We start from the raw sequence: 20,980 nt of genomic DNA, 5'->3' as shown, positions 1-20,980 counted from the left end.
TCCAGGATTTGAAGTGAAGACCACGATTCGGCATGCGCAGGAAGACCATCTTCCTTGGCTTGTTAAAGTCGTTGAAAGATGCTGAATGCAGGCCGTTTCCAAACCCTGGAAGAAGCCCATATCCAGCTGTGGTCGGTTCGATTTCAGAACTTTAATGCGACCATCTATTCCACGTGTTCCCTTTCCACTGCTACTTGAACTTGCTAAACCATAAGGCTATATCATAAGATTTCCTCATTCATATTTCGATATCATAGTGAAATTCAGAGCATATTCTTCCCATGCCTCGTGGAGAATATTTGCCTTCTAAATGTTTCAAGGGATGATTTAATGCTATTGCGATTTCCGAATACGCCGAACCATGAGACCGTGAATATTTGGAACAGCTGCTTCAAAAACAAAAAAACTATTATAGCTTGAATATACAGATTGATTTGTTGTAAGTGTAAAAGTTTTAAAGGCATAAATATATAGCTTATTATTTAACATATATCTATAAAGATTTTATGTCTATTTGTACTCACACAATATGATGACTATGATATATGTTACATTAATATATTTTAATACTGGAATGCCACGGTTGAATAACTTTTGTGCAAAGCATGCAGGAACAGATAGTAAAAAATAATTAATTTTAAAGTGTAGCAATCCGAATTTTGAAAACGTTTTTCCTCGCCATATTATTATTTCTTTATTTATTATTGAAACTGTTGTGTTATGGGTAGTTTATACTATAGTTTTAAACATAAATATATATTTCGATATGCATGTAATGTGTGTATATATATATATATATATATATATATATATATATATATATTGTGATGTGGAAACACGTTTATTTAATTATTAAAACAATTTGTGCGCGGAAAATGAATAATTCGCCTACGCGCGGTTGCGCATCGAACCATGGCTCAAATCCGACTCCCAGAACTCCAACGGCCGCAGGCGCACGTGCTGCGCGTCTTGGCTACCTGCCAAGAGCAAGCAAGAGCGCGTATCGTGCACGCCGTGCGAGTGAGCGAGACGGGTGGGCGAGACAAACAAAAGGTTAAGCGTTGTGACGACGTCCGCGGGAACTTTCACATCTGGCGGGTTTTTATATAGCAATATTATTACATACTCCCCCTTTTGACCAGGACCAGTGACCTCACAACTGGTCAAACCGACACAAGCTTTCGCGGTCGGCCGCGAGGACGTTTTGGAGCCACAGGCTCAGGAGTCTCAGTGCATTCACCCTCTCGCGAATGATAGCGTCTTAAGTCAGAGACATGATACTTCCCAATGGTAATGTCGGACTTATCAGGAAACGCTAACAGGTACGTAGTTGGGCTAACTTTCTTCTGAACGACGTAAGGCCCGTCTCGTTTAGGTACGAACTTAGCGCTGACTCCTTTTGCAGAGTTGCTGAGAACGTGCGTTTTCATCAATACGAGGTCGCCGACGTCGAGACTGTCACTTTTACGAATTTTATCTTTAACAGCTTTGCGGAGGTCTTGTTGGTGTTCAATACTTTCTTTGCTGGACTGGAGAGTATCTGCGAGTCTTAGCAGATAAGGTGTGATTTGCGGCACGTAGTTCTCCGCTTCGACAACTGCACGCAAGTCCGTCTGAGCTGCAATTGGTGAGCGAAGTTCGCGAGCAAAAGTCAGGTATGCAGGAGTCTGTTGGTTTGCTTTTGTCAACGATGTGTTTAAAGCGAAACGAATAAATGGCAGAGCTTCAGGCCATTTTTGATGGTGATTTTCCACGAGGATAGCCATTTGCACCTTAAGGTCCCTGTTCTTCCTCTCCACAGGATTCGCTTCTGGATGATACAGGGGCACCAGATTCTGCTTAACACCCAAAACAAACATGGCTTTCTGCATAACATCGGCGACGAATTGGACACCATTGTCAGAAATTAATCGCCTAGGAACACCAAAACGAAGGAAAACCTCCTCTATCAAGATTTTAGCACAAGCTTCAGCAGTAGCTTCAGTAAGCGCAAACAGCTCTACCCACTTACTGGCGGTGTCTTCGACAATAAGGACCCAACGTTCTCCCTTGGGACCCTTAGGAAGTGGACCGAACAAATCTATTGCTACAACTTCGAAGCGCTGTGCGGGTACTGGAGTCTGCAACAAGCCTGAAGGCTTCTCATTCGAAGGCTTGTAACGCTGACATTCAGTACAAGACTTGAGATACTCCGCTACAAAACGACGCATTCCAGGAAAATAGAACCGCTGGGAAATACGATGCAAAGTCCTATCAACACCACCGTGACCAGCTATTGCAGCGTCGTGACATTCAACCATCACTTGCTTCCGACGGTTGACTGGTACAACAAGCTGCGGTTCTTCCGTTTCTGCTTCCGTATATCGGTAAAGTATCCCCTTTGACATATGATAACCTCTATCTGTCCACCTACAAATCTCCACTTCTTCCTTTCCCTCCAGGCCCAGGATAATCTTCGCGATTTCAGGATCTGCGAGCTGATCTTTACGAAGAGCGGTTGCCTCCCATCGTGGCGTTTCAACCACCACCGTACAGACGCCACAAGCATCTCGAGCCTCCTCAACGCATGGCGGTCGACTGAGCGAATCTGCGATGACGTTTGCCTTTCCTGGGGTGTAGTCCACTTGGAGATCGAAAGACTGCAACTTCATAGCCCAACGGACCAATCTACCTGCAGGAGACTTCAAGGTTAGTAACCACTTCAGGGGCTGGTGGTCGCTGGCGACGCGCACGGGATGACCATCGATGTAGCCGCGAAACTTCTCGACTGCCCACACCACTGCAAGAGCTTCACGCTCGGTGGTTGAGTAGTTTCGTTCCGCCGAAGTCAGAAGGCGGCTGGCGTACGCGATCGGACGCTCCTCGCGCGGCGACTCCCCCTGCAAGAGAGCTGCACCTAAAGCATAGCTGCTCGAGTCAGTCCTAAGCACAAAAGGAAGACTATAATCTGGCTGGATGAGGATTGGAGGAGAGGTAAGTGATTTCTTAAGTTCCAAGAACGCGGTGTCTTGAGCTTCGCCCCACAACCAAGACTGATCTTTCTTCGTCAGCATAGTCAACGGTTGCGCAACCTTTGCGAAGTTCGGCACGAACTTACGGAACCACGAGCACGTCTGTAAGAAGGATTTCAAGTGCTTCACATTCGTCGGCTCGTTCATATCGACAATGGCGCTGATTTTGTCAGGGTCCGGCGATAGCCCTTGAGACGAAATCACGTGACCTAGATACTTAACACTTTCTCTAGCAAACACGCATTTAGCTCGATTGGCGCACAGGCTGAAGACACGAAGGCGATCGAAAACAGCTCGAAGATCCTGTAGATGCTGAGCAAAGTTTTCAGAGATCACGATGAGGTCATCTATGTAACCTAAAATAGTCACGCCTTGCAAAGCAGACCCCGAACGAAACCTGTCAATCAGGCGCTGGAACGTCGCTGGAGCGTTGCGCAAGCCAAAAGGCATACGCTTGAATCTGAAAACGCCAAATGGTGACACGAAGGCGGTTTTGTCGCGATCCTCTTCCTTGACAGCAACCTGCCAGTAACCTGCCTTGAGGTCGATGGTGCTCATGAAACAACTTTTGCCAGTATACTGCAGTAGATCGTCGATCACCGGAAGCGGATAGGAGTCAACCTTCGTGACGGAATTCAATTTGCGATAATCCACACAAAATCTGTAGGACCCATCCTTTTTAGGTACCAACAGCGCTGGTGCTGCCCACGGAGACTCACACTCTTCGATGACACCCTCCGTCAGCATCTTATTAATTTCAGCCTCCATAACTTCTTTTTTCGCAGGCGTCAGGCGGTACGGCGGGACGGCGATCGGCGGGTGGGTGCCGGTGTCAATGCGGTGTTCAGCGAACGACGTCGGTCCTCCCCCTTCTCGGAAAATGTCCTCGTATTCCTGCAATGTCTGCGCAAGGCTTGCTCTTTCAGGTGGTGACAGCATCATACCCTCGTCCGAACGCAACATGTCGGCAGAGGCGCACCCGATGAAGTTACGTGATTTCTCACAACGCAAGAGGTGAATGACCTGAGGTTGATTAGCTGTGAACCACGTTTCATTAAAAATATCAATAACCAAACCAGCTTTACGTATAAAATCAATGCCTAGCAATGTTTCATTGTTAACTGCATCTGGAAAAATAATAAATGTGATAGGTATTGATGCGCCCGCGAGCATCACCACAACGTCCACCAGTCTGACTGTCACGTCACGCACTACACCGTCAGCAAGTTTTACAGTCATGACGCTACTACGCATCGGCTGCCCTAACTTAAGCAACAAGGAGTACAGCGTGGATCCGGCAACGCTACGTTTAGCCGCCGTGTCTAATAGACCGGTACCGCGATAGCCAAAAATCTCTATGTCCAAAATTGGACGGCCTTTGGTACAAACATCCGGACGCAAGCGCTCGGTACGCGAGTTATCCACTGACCGCGCATCAGGTACATCACATACATTACAAACAGAATTTAAAAAAACAGTATTACAATCAAAAGAAACATGGGCTTGACATTGCGATGCCTCGGTTTTGGAATATAAATGCCTATTTGTTGACCTAAAATCGCATGCAAAGAACGAATCCTTAGTGTCCGTATTTTTTGTATTACAGTTAACACAATTAGCACGAATAATACCTTTCATACCACAACCGTAACACGAAACTGTATGCGGATCACTTTTAGATCTAAGCCTTGAGCACTCATCGCGATTATGTCCACTCTTCTTGCAATAAACACAAAACCGTTTACCTCGATTCGGCGCATTTGCTGCGCTTACCACAGCTGGTACAGCGACGACGGCGGCGGCGGCGGCGGCGGCGCGTGCCTTGCACGTCGCACACGCGCGCGAGCCCGCACTCCCTGCTCGCTGATTGCTTTGTACACTTTCTCGTGTTAATTTGAAACGAGCCGTGCAACCGGCGAAGTTTCCCGACGGAGACGGATGAGCCGAAGACGACGATGGCGATGGTGATGGCGAGGGCGCTCCTGTGGTGAAGGCCGGCGATCGCAGCAAAAGACTCTCGATTAGCTGGCGGTTTGACTCCGCTTGAGCCTTGGCGAACGCCGCCATGAACGACGATAGCTGCCCTTCGGTCATGAACCTGTCCGAGTCCTCATCCTCGACGTTGTTACGGACGCCTGAAGCCTTGCGACGCGGCATCGCAAACAACAGATGCAAACCACTGACGAAATTCACTCCGATAACGCACAATTGTTAAATTTTCGATGGGATTCTTCTATGACGCTAAGATGGCGAACGGTTGAATACGCGATTTCGTCGATAATTAGCGTGTAGGCCCCACGTTGGGCGCCAGTGTGATGTGGAAACACGTTTATTTAATTATTAAAACAATTTGTGCGCGGAAAATGAATAATTCGCCTACGCGCGGTTGCGCATCGAACCATGGCTCAAATCCGACTCCCAGAACTCCAACGGCCGCAGGCGCACGTGCTGCGCGTCTTGGCTACCTGCCAAGAGCAAGCAAGAGCGCGTATCGTGCACGCCGTGCGAGTGAGCGAGACGGGTGGGCGAGACAAACAAAAGGTTAAGCGTTGTGACGACGTCCGCGGGAACTTTCACATCTGGCGGGTTTTTATATAGCAATATTATTACAATATATATATATACACATTACATGCATATCGTGAATGTGTATATATATACACACACACACACACACACACACATATATATATATATATATATATATATTTATGTAGCAAATAAAATTTGCGTATAAATATAAACATGCGTATTTTAAAAAAAGAATTATCATGCCATGCTACAGACTAGTTTCGAAACGAAGAGTATTAAGGACATTAGAATTTTTTTATCTGTAATTAAGGTTGTCATAATTTTTTAATCTAGTATTAATCCAATGTGATATTGAAAAATTAAAATTTTAGTTATATATTTATATACATACTAATTATATTATATGCTATCAAAAATAAAGGTGAAATTGTCATTTATCTCTCAGACAAAAGCAAATTATTATTTTTTTCTTAGGTTGGTAGAACTGTCTATAACATATGCCAAGCGTCTGTTTGTCAAAAGTTGCAATATTTGGCCCAACCCAAACAAATTTGAAGGATTTAATGGAATCAGGTGTTATTTTGGGGAAGTCCATCCTAAGTAAGAGAAGGACCAATATTTAGCCACGTCCGCATATGCAGTGGTAGTCGTGCAACGAAGTGCACCGCCCGCCAGCCCGCCGATAAATGCGCGTGCGGCAAACAATGCGAATTACACAACTGCCACCGTGAAATCACTCAACACGTGTTTCACCCCTCCACGGGGCATCTTCAGGAGTTATGTTACACCGATTAGTGCCAAACACAGAGTCAGAGAAATTTGAAGGATGTTCTATGTGTCAAAAGCGTCAAATCTCGTTTATTTGATGTCTGCATTGGTTCTTCGCAACTTTTTTTTGTCAAAAATTATACTCATATCTTTCCGCAGTCACCGTGTTCGCCTGATTTGGTTCCGTGCGACTTTTGGTTATATACTCAAAAAGCCAGTGTTGGGACGCTGTTTTGACACGATTAAAATAAAAACTGAAAGCAGGTCTTGAAGATGCAACCGGAAGAAGATTATTCCAGCTGCTTCGAGGATATGAAAAAGTATTGGAAAAAATCTGTTTTAGCGGAAGGGTAAATAAAAAAGTTACATTTTATTAATAAATTATCCTTCCATTTTGATCATAGTGTTATATAAATATATTTTGTGAGGGAATTGTTACGGTCAACGTACAAAATACATATTTTTTTTTGCTTTTCATCAGTGACGTCATTGAATAAAAATTCGTTATATTTTGTTTCAATGTTCATTTTAGCCATATGACATCAACTTCTGCCGATAAATTCCTAATAGGAACGGTTGAAAGCGTACTGTATCTAGTGTCTTCCGATGATCTTAACTAGTATATCTGTCTACCATATAGGCCCTACGCTTGTAGATCCATATTTACTCAAGAACCTTTGAATCCCAACGTATCTGTTCTGCGTGCAACATTGCCTGCCTACAAACACTTCCTGTCAATTCATCGGCCTATGTCATTCACGTTCGTTTATCTACAATTTTCCTCGTACCTTAATTCAGAGCATGGCTTTTGATTAAATTTATAGATCGACGTCGTGATCAGTCATGCTTATAAATGTACAAAATATGTGTAAATTTCAAACAATAATTTCTTTTTTTTTAAAAGACCGTTATTAAAGTAGATGGGCGTTGGCTCCATGACTCCGTGTGCTTTGAAACAATGCATCGGTTATATTAAAAAAAAAAAAACGCAGAGGCGTAAGATATCGCGTCGAGTGCGGCGGATCGCGTTTATCTCCGCCCGCCGCGGTCTGGGCACGCGCTTAGTCCGTGACACTCAGGGTTGCCAACAGCATTATATTTTAATATAAATCGGGTAAAACTGAATATCATCATGTAAGTATAAGTCTACTCCAGAGTTCCCCAAACTTTTTTGTGTCGTAGACCCCTTGCCATGTTTTCCGTGTTGGGTAGACCCCCTACTAACCTGATATTGATTTCCTGTAATTTTCTAACTGTAGTGAAGTTTAGTGTATGTTCAAAATGTATTGCGACCACAAAGCGAATACCAAAATCCTACACCTTACACAATTTTTTTATCATATATAATATTTTTTTTTACTTCATTGGTACTTTTATAAATAATGTAAATGTTTTGATATTATAAGATAGTATGATGTAAGGAAACAGGTACTATCAGTGTATGTGTTGAGATCCACTATCGTGGACCCCCAAATTTTTTTTCGCTGACCCCTTGCAGGTTTTCATAGACCCATAGGGGTCGATATAGACCACTTTAGGAATCACTGGTCTACTCCAAAGATTGCCACGACGACTTGCCCTGCGCTGCCTGATATATCATCGGTACAATAAATGGAGAATGCCAACACACACAGCGTCTACCGGCTTTTGAATTTAGAATATTACCAACCCTGCATCCGACGGTTACAGAAGCGCCCAGTACCACTTCAGACATACAATTCTCTGAATTAAATCAAAAAACTTTGTTCTTTTACGGTTCTTTTGGAAATGAAAACCTACCTAAGCAAGAAAAGGACCAATATTTACTATGCCAAACACAATCACTAATCGGTATAGCATAACTCCTGAAGATGCCCCGTGGAGGGGTGAAACACGTGTTGAGTGATTTGGCCGTGGCGGTTGTGTGATTCGCATTGTTTGCCGCATACGCATTTATCAGCGGGCTGGCGGGCGGTGCACTTTGTTGCACGACTACCACTGCATGTGTGGAAGTGGCTAAATATTGGCCCTTTTCTTACTTAGGATGGACTTCCGTAAGGTAACGCCTGATTCCATTAAATATTGAAAATCTACCTCACTTCACATCTTGCAGGTAAATCCTATACGCTCTTCGGTTATAAAGACATCAGAGTTATGCCGGACTCCTACCATCTGAAACACCATGTTTTTTGGCGCCTTTTGTTAAACCACTTTAGTTTGAAGGGTAGTGGTTGAATTCCTCAACGTCCTAGTAGAGATGGAGCTCTTCATTCGTGATGATATGAACCCGAGCATCACCAAGTCCGTCACCAAAATGGTGCAAGAGACTCTAATAAACCTTCTATTAATAGTGGAAGACCTGACTAGTGAATAAAATCAAGTGTTCCAAAACTAAAGAGACACAAAATTTGTTTAGATTTTTTATCACGTAAATGTCATAATCATTATATATATAACTAGCTGTTCCCGCAAACGTTTTGCAAAAAAAGAGTTTTAATTAACAAATAAAAATAAGGGTTGATCGTAGAAGGGTGAAAATTTAGGGTTGTATGTATTTTTGTATGTTGTGTCATAATAAAATAAAAACCAAAAAAATTGTCTAAAAAATAAAAAAATAAATTTAGGGATGGACCACCCTTATCACTTAGGGGTATGAAAAATAGATAGTAGCCGATTCTCAGACATACTGAATACGCATGTAAAATTTGGTAAAAATCGGTCGAGCCGTTTCAGAGGAGTTCAAGTTCGAACACCGTGACACGAAAATTTTATATATTAGATTAATATATAATGATTATGACATTTTGAAATCATAATATCGATTAGCAAAGTTATGTGTGGCGGTTATCTAGATAAAAATTGGGCAAACAGATTGAGATACGATGCGTTCGTTATAACCCAAAGCTTTCCCAGGCATCAAAATGTACTGTATTTTTTTATTTTATTTATTACGTGAGAATTTCTATGTAATTTGAATATAGAATATTCTCGAATTATTGTTTATTCTTTAATAATAATGTAAAGTTTAGACATTGAACCATTTATATTAAAATAGGCAATGTAATCTTAAGTGTATATTGGCAGACATCGCTAACATTTCGGATAAAAAAAAATCAAAATTTTAAAATCTTCTTCATCATTAGATTCCTCGGTGTAGATGGTGAGGAACAGATTCTTTAAACTATACTTATCTTGTGATCAAAATAAATGGAGCTAACTTAAAAAAAAATCTATTACAATATAAATGATTTTTAAGTGATAAGCTATATATTTAAGCTTTAATTATTGTATGAGGGACGCATGTGAAAATGATAAATAAAAAACGATTTTTGTTGTGGGTTGTTTCTAAATCAGGACGTGTATTAAACCACCGCTGTTTTTTTTTAAAGTCAAATGCCACCATAGATAGACTCTATTTGAATAATATTGGAAATAAAATAGACTGTACCAGGAGAGATCATAAAAAAATTATGCAGATTTTTTTATTTATTCATTCAAATTAGTACTTAAAAGAAAAATCTAAAAGTAGATTCGTTTATTATTATTTTGATCTCAGATTCAAATATAAAAACCAATACATTACTTTTAAATGTTATATATCATTTTTATTATAAATTGTACTTAGGTTAGTTAGGAGACTGACTGTCTTTGTTGAAAGTAAAACAAGATTGCAGAGAACAAAATGAATATAATTTGCAGAAACCTTATATGTATACGAAACCTAAAAAGTGTGTTAACAAATCCTATATTTAATTTTATTTACACGACCAATCGCAACCCCTACTTTTTACCCAATCACATTTGACGTCTGTGTGAGACGACGGAAGATGTGTGCGAGAGAGAAAGGTATATAATACGAACGCTCCTAGTTTTGTAACTAGCGCTTTTCTATACACCCGTTTGGTGTCTCTACAGAATGAATTTTCGATTTAATTTAACTAAATAAAATAAATCATATTTATTATAAAGAGTAACGACATAATAATAATTCCGGCACAGATATTTTCATTTGATTTCATTCAAACCATAATTTCCCAGCGTTTTTATTTAAAATCAAAATTACTATTATACACTGCCTGATACGACTGACTGTCAAAATGTTTTGTCCTATAGCAACCCTAGAGAACGATAAATAAATAATGCTTATTTCATAGTGATCTCTTTATCTACTCAATTTTAGTATTTGATGAACGAAATTAACCAATATTGCGTCGCAGATTGGCAAGTTGAACTGGCAGAAGATAGATTACATAGCGGCAAGGACAAATTGGGCGAAATGGTTCTGGAGTAAAGAACATAGTCAGGCAAATAGCGTTGAACGTCCAACCGGTCACATTGAAGGTGTATGAGAATGAAATGGCGGGAATGGTGATAGTGTTTGAGTTTTATTTTTTGGCTCTTCTTAGATCAACTGTTTAGAAACCTACGTTAGTTATAAAACCATTCTAATCTAATTTTTTCTGCTCTAAGTTCTGGCTGACACCTTAAAGCAGATATAATTATACTCTGTGGCGGACGATGGGTTTATGTGGTATCGAACCATCGTGATAGCACCACGAGGGTTTCGGGGAAGTGTGATCCATACACGCATACCCCAGGACGGGCTATCTAAAATAGCAAAGCGCTAGGGAAAATGGCATGGCGATCCCTGACCAGGAGACACCGCGGTCAGGGATTGCCATAGCGCAGAGGGCGAACACCAGGGACTTTTTACCAGGTAACAATCCCATATAATCCTATCCTACCCCCAGAGGCAGGGTATATTGAACATCAGGAAGATTTCCCTCCGAAACCAATAACTTACGAAATAAACGCACAAGCATCAAAACGCGCCATTTTCTACAAGTGATATGTATAAAAGTGGACGCCATTTTGTATTCTCTTAATGGTCACCTGTCACCGTAAGGCGGGAAATGGCATAAGAAAAATAATGTTAAAACTGTCATTAGACTTAATGTTCATAACTGTTCGACATTCCATATCTTATATAGGATATGACGTAACTAATGTAGATATTATCGAAGTGATAAATATATTTGTACGTCTGTTATATTAAATTGAAGTTAAAAAGCCTTTGTCCTACTGCACTTTAAATTTTTAGATGTATTTTTGACAGTTATATATATATATATATATATATATATATATATATATATATATATATATATATATATATATATATATAACTGTCAAAATATATGTCTTGTCTCAACGGGTTGGTTTCCAATGGCAAGTCGCTTGTTGTGCGTCTTGTGTGTATATATATAAATATATATTAATGAATGTGTGTCTGTCTCTGTTTATTCTCATTAAATTCAAAAGCCGTACCTAATATTATCGCCGTAAAAATATGGTCAATTATTAGGTATTTCGGGAAGGTTTTTGAAAAATAGTTTTTTCATCAGTTTACGTTCGAAGTATCAAAATAATCTTGTTGTTTAGATTTGTAATTAGATAACTCACCAACGCGTGATCGGATACATCTTGTTCTGAATAAAATAATAAAAGAAAAAAAAATCAAAAATGAATTGTCATTGACGAATTGACATCCATAAAAAAAATTAGCGTAACTGAACAGTGTCATATATTTTTGTTATTAAATGTGTTATTAAACATATATAAGGAAAGATTGATCAATAAATATTAAATGTATTTGAATTAAAAATTATATAGAATGCAAACATGTTTCCAATTAATATTATGCCGATTTCCACGTGAAAAACAGAAGAATTACAAAATGTTAAATTATCGTTTAAAAAAGTAACCATTGATTTTCTTCTCGTGTACAGAAATTTCGGACCATTACTTATTCTCTGTTGATGTTTTTGCTGTTAGCTAGAAGGCTTTTAAAGCTTCATCGGAGCCGAGTTCACGGAGTGGAAGGGTCCGTCCATGAACTTGAAAACTAAAAATAAAGCTGGTACGGCGCGTACCAGTTGCATGATGACGCTTGCACGTAGCAAGAGTTTCTATCTACTGATCTGTGTAACAAATGTGCGCATGAGAGTTGGTACTGCAGTGTGGACCACATGCTAGCCGAGGAGGAATCCGGATATAAACATGGTTCGCCCACGCCGTTCGCGGTTAGGAAGCAACAGGCGGCCTCTCTCTAAAAATTGGTGTTGTGGCGTGGTATGTAGTGTTTGGTTCTGTTATGTGTAACCTGGTGACCTGTGTAGAGTGTCGCAAGTGCAGTGGTTGCTGGTGCTGTGAGGTCAGCGCTTGTAGTGTTGTGAATGTCTGTAGTGGGTGTAGTGTGTTGACTGTTCTGAGGAAACCCTATGATGGGTGTGAGGAGTACGTCTTTGTGACATGTTTTGGCCTTTACTGAGGTACGGGGGGAGTAGCGAGAGGCGCTCGTTATTAGGGGGTAGGGGTGTGAAGAGGCCGACTCAAAGTAATTCTTTGTCGAACCATTAGGTGAATAAATATTTGTATCCTTGTTTTATTTACCTCTACTATTGGAACACATGCTTTCTCTATGATAAAGAGCTCAGGCTGCAACGAATACCCAATACAGATAAGGGGTGTATGAAAATTTATTATATGTTCACAGCATTATCGATATTCCCAGACGGAAAAACCAAATCGTACATGATTCTAGAGAGATCTAGGAAACTTAATCCAGTAAGTGAATATTTTTATGAGCAACTAGCAGTGCCCGCGACTTCGTCTGCGTGGAATTTAAAATAAAAAATTGTCTATTTAATTTTCTCGTTTCAGATTTTTTCGTATATAAATGTAATCTAATTTACTTGTTATTACATCAACTACCTGTCCAGTATAAGTCGCGTCAAAATCGATCCAGCCATTTTAGAGATAAGCCGGAATAGACTGACGGACAGAAATTAAAAAAAATATATAATTTTGGTATAAGTATTGTATGTATATACATACGACTTTAGTAAAATGCAGTTATTTTAACATTACAAACAAACACTCCAATTTTATTTATTTGTATAGATGCATACGCTAATACAATAGGATCCCAGGTAATGCTAGATGCTATTTCTAAATATAAAAAAATGTCGAAGATAGGTTGTGTTAGAGGTTAACGAAATCAATTTCTCATCTCCTTTCTTCTAACGGATATTAAATTGGAATATATAGTTTTCAGTTTCAGTTTGATAAATAAAAGTAAATGAACAGAAATAAAACGAAAACAAAAATGGAGAAGTAGTAGTCTGGAGATGAAGGCGTAAGGAAAGGAAGGATAAAAATGTAGGGAATAATAGAAAGATGTGTATTTATTGCAGGGCATATAAAGATTTTTTGAATAACAATTTTAATTTGTGCTACAGTCATAGTTTAAGTATTATACCGTACCCGGCGATAAATATTGCAAATCGACCTTTGGAAAGAGACAATCGGCTAATTTCAGCTTCGTAAAGCATTATCTCTGTCGCACGAAATACAAACAGTCCGGTATCTATTAGGAGCTGTTACAACAAGTATCACTTGCTTCTTTTGATAATTATTTTTATTCTTTGTATAAAATACACCAATTTTTCTATATGTAATGGCTTTAGGTTGGGGTAAAATAAATATATAAAAAACATGTTCACATTATGTTTACGTATTAAAATTATTTTAAGTCGATGTGTGGCAACCCTGTGTAGTTTCATGAACTGAACGTGAGCCAGCCGCAATGCTAATAAATTAAAAAATAAAACTACGTACAAAAATAATCTGTTCATTTTCACACAATGCGTTCCGGACGGAAGGTATTCCTAGCGCGCTAGCGGGCAACACTGGCTAATAAACTTACGAGCAAACTTATTGAATTAGATTGTCTATTACGTAATATTCTAATTAGGATTATAGATATCACATGTCTACGTCAGGAGAATAATGTCGAAATAGTTCATATCGATACTAAGTAGAATCAGATTTATTTCTCGTCCAAAATACCTTAATGTTTAACCCTTTCCACTCCAATGTCGAGTGTCACTCGACACTGATTTTGTTCCACAAGCTCCACTGTCGAGTGATACTCGACATGGTGTAATACTCCTTTTTGCGGAAAATTTTAAAACAGGAAAGATTTTTGTTACTAAAATGTTTGAATCACGAATGAATGAAACATATTTTAGAATCGCAAGATACTATAATTCAATTAAATTTTATCGATGCTACATAACAGCCTTGGAGTGGAAAGGGTTATAGACGAAGGTCCAGTGTGTTGCCAGTGATGACATACAGATTCAAAACGTGATCAATTACCACGGGCCTGACAAGAAGGCTGTGTTAGGAGTTTCGCTGCGAGATCGAATAAGAAATGAGGACCTGCAAGAGAAACAAGATCTCGAAGAATTGCTGGTCTGAAGTTGCAGTGGGCGGGGCAAATCGCTCGTGCAACTGATGGCCGTCAGAGCCGAAAGGTTCTCGAGTGGAGACCAGGAGTCGGTGGACGAGCCGTGAGTTGGACCCCCACTAGGTAGACTGATGACGTAGTTAAGATTGCAGCATGTCGCCAGATGCGTGCAGCGCAGAACCAGTCATCGCGGCGATCTGTGGGATAAGCCTATGCTTTGCAGTAAGCTGCAAGAAAGATCATATTGAGCTCCCATATAATGGTATCCTTCAACTTAAAGTTACGAGGGTTCTATACGCGCCCATATCCGAGAAGAGCCCATAACAATATCCGACTGCTTTTTTGTGATCAGCTTGACAATATCATTTAATCAATAGTATAGTAATTTATTTACAAGTATCTAGAAATTAAATATTTAGGAGAGTAATTAGTTTTATTTTTATTTACGTAAAAATATATAATTAATTTTTAATTTAAATTTCTCATATATAATCTGTTGTACTTTTTCAAGTTTGAAATCGACGATGACAGCCAGTTTTTTTTTATAATCTGTGAATAAGAAATATTGGCACACAAGAAACATTTGCAGCTTATGACATTTTTATTTTTAAAATTAACCTGTTATTAGTTTTAATGTTGGCAGTAATAAGTGTTTAAATGCGTTATTTTAATGACCAAAGAAATACAGTTGTCGCTTCTAATTGAAGTCGTGACATGGGTATATTTCTATACAGTACATCTGTACTAAATACGTTTTCATTTTTTACTTTAATATTCATACGTAAATGAATCTTAAAATTAAATCATGTTAAATAATGACTTGTTAAGGCATGTGTTTTGTTCAACTAACAACAAAAAAACATAATTTTTTTTAAAGTGTTGGTTTTTAAAGCAGTTTTAAAGAGGTTTTAAGTAAAATAGTTTAATTAATGTATGGTACGCTCTTTCCGAAACTCAATGGTTTCAGAATTAACAAATAACGTAATGCTAATATAGTAAAATACACTGTTTTCAAAATTAGAATTACTACTTATTAATATGTATTATTGTTTTAAATCTCCCTGACTTTGTACTGCTACAAGCTATTGGTCTCTCACATTCCAATAAAAAATATATAATATATTACTGTAAAGAATACAAAAAAATGAAAATAATAAAATATATGATAATAGAAATGTAAATTAAGTGTGATATAGATAGTAAGAAAAAAATAAAAATTAACAACAAATAAATTGTTAAACAAATATATATAAAAGCAAAATATTAAATATATAGTAGAACCATAGAGGAAAAGTGAAGGTAGTGAGGGGATGTATGGAAAGAAATGAGAGATGTTCTTAAGGAAATTAGAGAAAGAATGAGAGGCATTTAGAAGGACGATAGATGAAAATAGAAATAAATAAAGAATATGCAAATAAAGACCATGTCCACCCATGATAGAGTTTGAACGAGATATCCCAAAAACTGAGCCATAAAAAAATTCATGTGTGAACTTTATACAGAGTGTTTAGAAATAGGTGTAAAAATTTTAATGCTGTCAAATGTTCTACACTTTTACCTCTTTAAAGGTATTAATTAAACCTAATCAATCACTCTGTATACGTTTGACATAATTTTCCATAAATCGATTTACCTTTCCGATTACTGATTACCTTTAACGATTATTTAATTAAAGATCGAAATAAGAATCGATTTAATTATACAATTGACACTAATTATCTGAAAGACATTAAAACGTTGACGTTAGCGTTATAAAAAAAAAACTTTAGTAATTACGTCTGTCGTTTACATCTAAAAAGAAATTTAAAGTTTAATATAAATCAGTTAATAGTTCTAGTATTGTAAAAAATCTAGGTTAGTTACTCTTGGCAAAAACCTAATTGTGTTAATTGTGTTCTGAATAACTGCACCGATTATACGCCATTACATTATCGAGCAGGGGTAGCCGAGATGTAGTGGACTGAGATTTGTGTATTCGATCGCGGGTTCGATCCCGAGGATTCAAAACAGCATCGCAATTGCTCACAAGTTTTCAAAGAACGGACAGTAGCGTCCTCTGCGTACCATAATACCACACTGCAATCGCCAACATGTCTGCTAAACGTGGCGATTATGGTATTTCCTCCTCTAGATATCTTTTGAAAGAGACCGAGAGCCGAAACGAAGACATTGTCGACTTTCTAATGTTTTTACAAGAGATAGACGCTATGTTGGAAGGTTTTTTTTTATTTGATGGATATTTAATGGAATCAGGCGTTACCTTACAGAAGTCCATCCTAAGTAAGAAAAGGACCAATATTTAGCCACTTCCGCACATGCAGTGGTAGTCGTGCAACAAAGTGCACCGCCCGCCAACTCGCTGATAAATGCGTATGCGGCAAACAATGCGAATTACACAACTGCCACCGTCAAATCACTCAACACGTGTTTCTCCCCTCCAAAGGGCATCTTCAGGAGTTATGTTACACCAAATAGTACCAAACACACGCTGTGTTGTGGGAGTGGCTAAATATTGGTCCCTTTCTAAACCTAAACCATTTAACAATCATTGTGAATGCAATACGCAAGAAAAAAATAAATTAGTCGCTTGTGACTCCTTGGGTCTGAAAAAGCACGGTACCAAAAATGATACGATCCAAATTCAAATTGCCTCGCCAGTATGTAGTCTTTTAATATTTAGACTTCTTGGGCTAAGAAAGAATAAATGTTTTATTATCCCGAAGTTTTATAATTTAACAATAGATGGTGCAATTGATAAACTAAAATGGCGGAATATGAAAAATGGCCGTGCAGCCATGACTATAATGGTTTGACAAGACCACACGAATAAGAATAGAAATGTTTCCACAGTATATACACCAATACCTCGCTTTGCGTCGTAACGTTGTGCGTTTTTTCGAAGCTGCGTCGCTGCTTAATTAGTATTAATTTTCACTGTGCGTCGTTAGGTTTTCGATGTTGCGTTGTTTTGGGTTCGAGTCTTTAATTTTTTTTTAATTTTCTTTTTTTTTTCTTAAAGATGGCAACACTTTTGTTTCTAATAGCGTCAACTAAAAATCAACGCAATTTGAATACAGTTTTATTTTCACTTTGTTTTGCTAATTTTAAGAGTTCAGTTTCAATTACGTAGTGTGTTGTGTTTTTTTTTAAAGAGAATAATAAATTTACATAAATTTTTACGTGTTGTTTTTGGTTACAAAAAAGGTAAATATTATTCCAATTTATTTATTGGCAGAATATATTATCTTTGTTTTTTAATTGTTAACTTTGTTCAATTTCCTTTTTAAAAAGTAGTATTTTCGTAACCCTGGAACCTATCTTCGATCTTTACATGGTTTGCTATAGAAAATCTTAATTCACTTTGCGGCGTTTCAATTGTATATATATATATATGATATATGATTTTTTAGATAATAGAGACATTTTAATTACGTTTCAAAAAACATTTGCTGAACCAACCACGCCACGTCTTTAGATGTGAAATAATATATTCGTGGAAGACCCAGTTTTTTTTAAAACAATATAGTTGACCGTATCCCCTTTTACGGCCACTTTTTTTTTCGGCCACTAAACTAAATAGAGGTTAAACACAAAAAGTTTGTTTATTCAGCACCGGACGGTTGAAAAAGGGCTGCGATGAAAAGGTTTAAAAGAAACGGTTTTTTTGGTAAAAAAAAACAAGCCTGTGAATAAGATAAAAATAACCGGTTATGTATTATAGCTATTAATAAAATTATTTATATATAACTTTGTATAATTTACTAATTACGAAACAAAAAAAGTAAATTTAGTTTTAATATCTGTATCAATGGAGGCTTTTGGAAGCTATCGTCGTCTTCGTCGTTTTAGGCTATATACGTCCCTAAAGATATTCATGGGGTGATATAACATAAATGCCACGCTTGGCAGGCGCTTTGGTGATCAGTGTGGTATTATGGTACGCAAAGGACCCTGCTGTCATTCTCTGAAAATTTGTTTATGAGCAATGGCAATCCTAAATGATTAATATACAAAGTGTAAATTAGAAGAATGTATCCCGGGAATCGACCGCGTGATCTACAATCGCAAGTCCCTGAGCCACCACTCCTCGTAATAACTTACAAGCTATAATAAAATAAAACTGTACTTAACTCTGTATACAGAAATGCGACAAGCAAATCACTTATTTCAGTACAGTACAAGGACAGATAATAAATAATAATTATTTTTAATATGTAGTAATCCGAATTTAGTAAAGGTTTTCTGGCTAAGTTATCATTACGTTAATTATTATTACTCTAAACTATTATTTTTGTATAATGTGTAACATATATTAATTGCTTCAAACTTAGGAATGTAATTGACAGGAAATTAACTATACATTTACCCGTTTAAAGTTATTAAACCTATAACCAATCATATTATACATATATATATATATATTTACATATATAATCATACTATATGATGAGTAGCATTGTGATAATTTATAGTAATCACTTTTGTATATCAGTAAAGAACAGGTAAACAGATACAAGAGCTTATTTTGATACAACTAGATTCAAATTGAAGTCCCTTACAATAGGATCCTTTTAGTAAAACCTTCAAAGGTTCTATCTAAGTGCGCTAACAGCAAACTCGGACGGGTTTTATTTTTGGTAATTAATAACACAAGTGCTTATTTATATCGGAAATTTTATATATTTGACCACTTCGGCAAGTATTGATTGAAATTGAATTGAAGCCCCTAACAGCCATAAACAATAGTTTTGTAGACAGACCTTTTAAGGCTTTGGTACATCCAATTACTTTTAGAGATAAGTAGTTTATGTATTTACGTTCTGATATATAAAAAAGACTTATCTCACTACCATAGTATATTTAAAACGGTACATTTACTCCATTTAACGTTGACATTTATAGAAAACATGGTTTTCCCCTGTAATTATGCCTTGCATAGCCGGTTTGAACCGTTGAATTATTTTAAAAAAAATAATTTTCTACGCAGTTAAAATGACTATGACAAATATTGTTTACTTGAGACTCAAGTGTGTTAACACTAGATCAAAGAAGTAACAAGTGTATGAAGAATTTGTAAAGGAGTTTTATCGGTACATGTTTCGGAATGTATATAGATAAACGAACACGGCTCGCAATGTTCCGCGAAGGCGGGAACGGGAGCGTAAAGAAATCATTGGCCGCACGGATGCGCGTCCATTGACGTATTTTTAGTGACAACTGAAACAACTAATTTACCTCTTATAGGGAATGGCTTCGTCATTATTGTCTCCGACGTCGGCGGGAGCAAACGTTTCGTCTCAGCCGACATTACACTAGTGCACAAATTTAACTCATGTTTCTTACTGTCACTGTGATTGTTCACACCGCCGCGGAGTCGCAGCGACGGACCGTTTGCGACATCCATTCGCGGAGCGTTATCTGAACATGACTAACACAAAAACACGTGCGACCACGACCACGTCGCGAACGCGACTGACGACGCACAATCACAATCAGCTGATCCCGTGGAAACTTATGGAATAAAGACAGTTGAAATGAATATATACCGCTGTCTCTCTCTGATGCGCAGTTAGCGAGAAACTATATAACCATAGAATGCACTGAATATATATATAAATACTTCCGAGCTATCGACGCGTCTTATTCGTAAGGCGTTCCTAATAAAACTGCTTTGTTTTCGGGCATCTTGCCATTATATTTGAGATGTTTTACGTCATAACAATTTTGCATCTCATGTGGACGCGTACAAACACACGTTTTTACTTTGTAAATATATTTACATTTGTTATTTCTCAATAAACGTCAATTCACGTGTATAAAGGATGATAAAGTTGTTTGATTAAATAATAATACAAATTTCTCGTAACAAATCGACGTAATGTGTACGTCGGAACATTAAATCAGGAATATAAATCAAACTTGATTACATTACGTGTATTGTTCTCTCCGTGTATTTTGTAATATTTGTGTGAGAATACACACACACACACATCAAATCACGACTGCTTTAATAAATATGTACAATATCAATGGACTTATTTAAATTATCTTCTGGAATAAAGAACACGGATTGTCAAGCGCAGTAGGACTTTCGTCTACAAGGTTTTTTTTTAATTCTAATTTGTATCGCTAATATCTTTTTACAATTTCTTTTTTCGCTAAGCGCAGATAGTTGGGAGAGGGTTGCCGCTATTTGATATGGATCTCTCTTCTCTTAACTGAGAGTCAAGATATCATTATTAACAGTTTTTCTTACAGGGATAATGCAGATAAAAGTAATAATAAATTACACATTAATTTGTACATTATTTTAAGTCGTTGCCCAAGCGCTACAGACCAGGTTTTACCTGGCTAACTCATCAAAAGAATCTGCTGT

The 20,980-nt window shown here is 37.7% G+C and overlaps 1 protein-coding gene across 2 annotated transcripts in view; it reads right to left on the bottom strand.

Moving 5' to 3' along the window:
• Pfrx (6-phosphofructo-2-kinase) overlaps positions 1–20,252 on the bottom strand; it is a 50,235-nt gene extending 29,983 nt beyond the window's left edge. For both annotated transcript variants that reach the window (XM_068776937.1, XM_068776938.1), the window contains exon 1: positions 19,840–20,252. In XM_068776937.1, the coding sequence (XP_068633038.1) occupies positions 19,840–20,008 (169 nt within the window). In that variant the 5' untranslated portion in view covers positions 20,009–20,252. The remainder of the gene's footprint in view (positions 1–19,839) is intronic.
• Between the last annotated feature and the right edge of the window lie 728 nt (positions 20,253–20,980).

The sequence above is a fragment of the Battus philenor genome, unplaced genomic scaffold (genome assembly GCF_028537555.1).
Source record: "Battus philenor isolate CCGP_79_NKW_IND1 unplaced genomic scaffold, ilBatPhil1.0.hap1 SCAF_13, whole genome shotgun sequence".
NCBI lineage: Eukaryota > Metazoa > Arthropoda > Insecta > Lepidoptera > Papilionidae > Battus > Battus philenor.
This window is presented reverse-complemented; position numbering and strand designations above follow the sequence as displayed.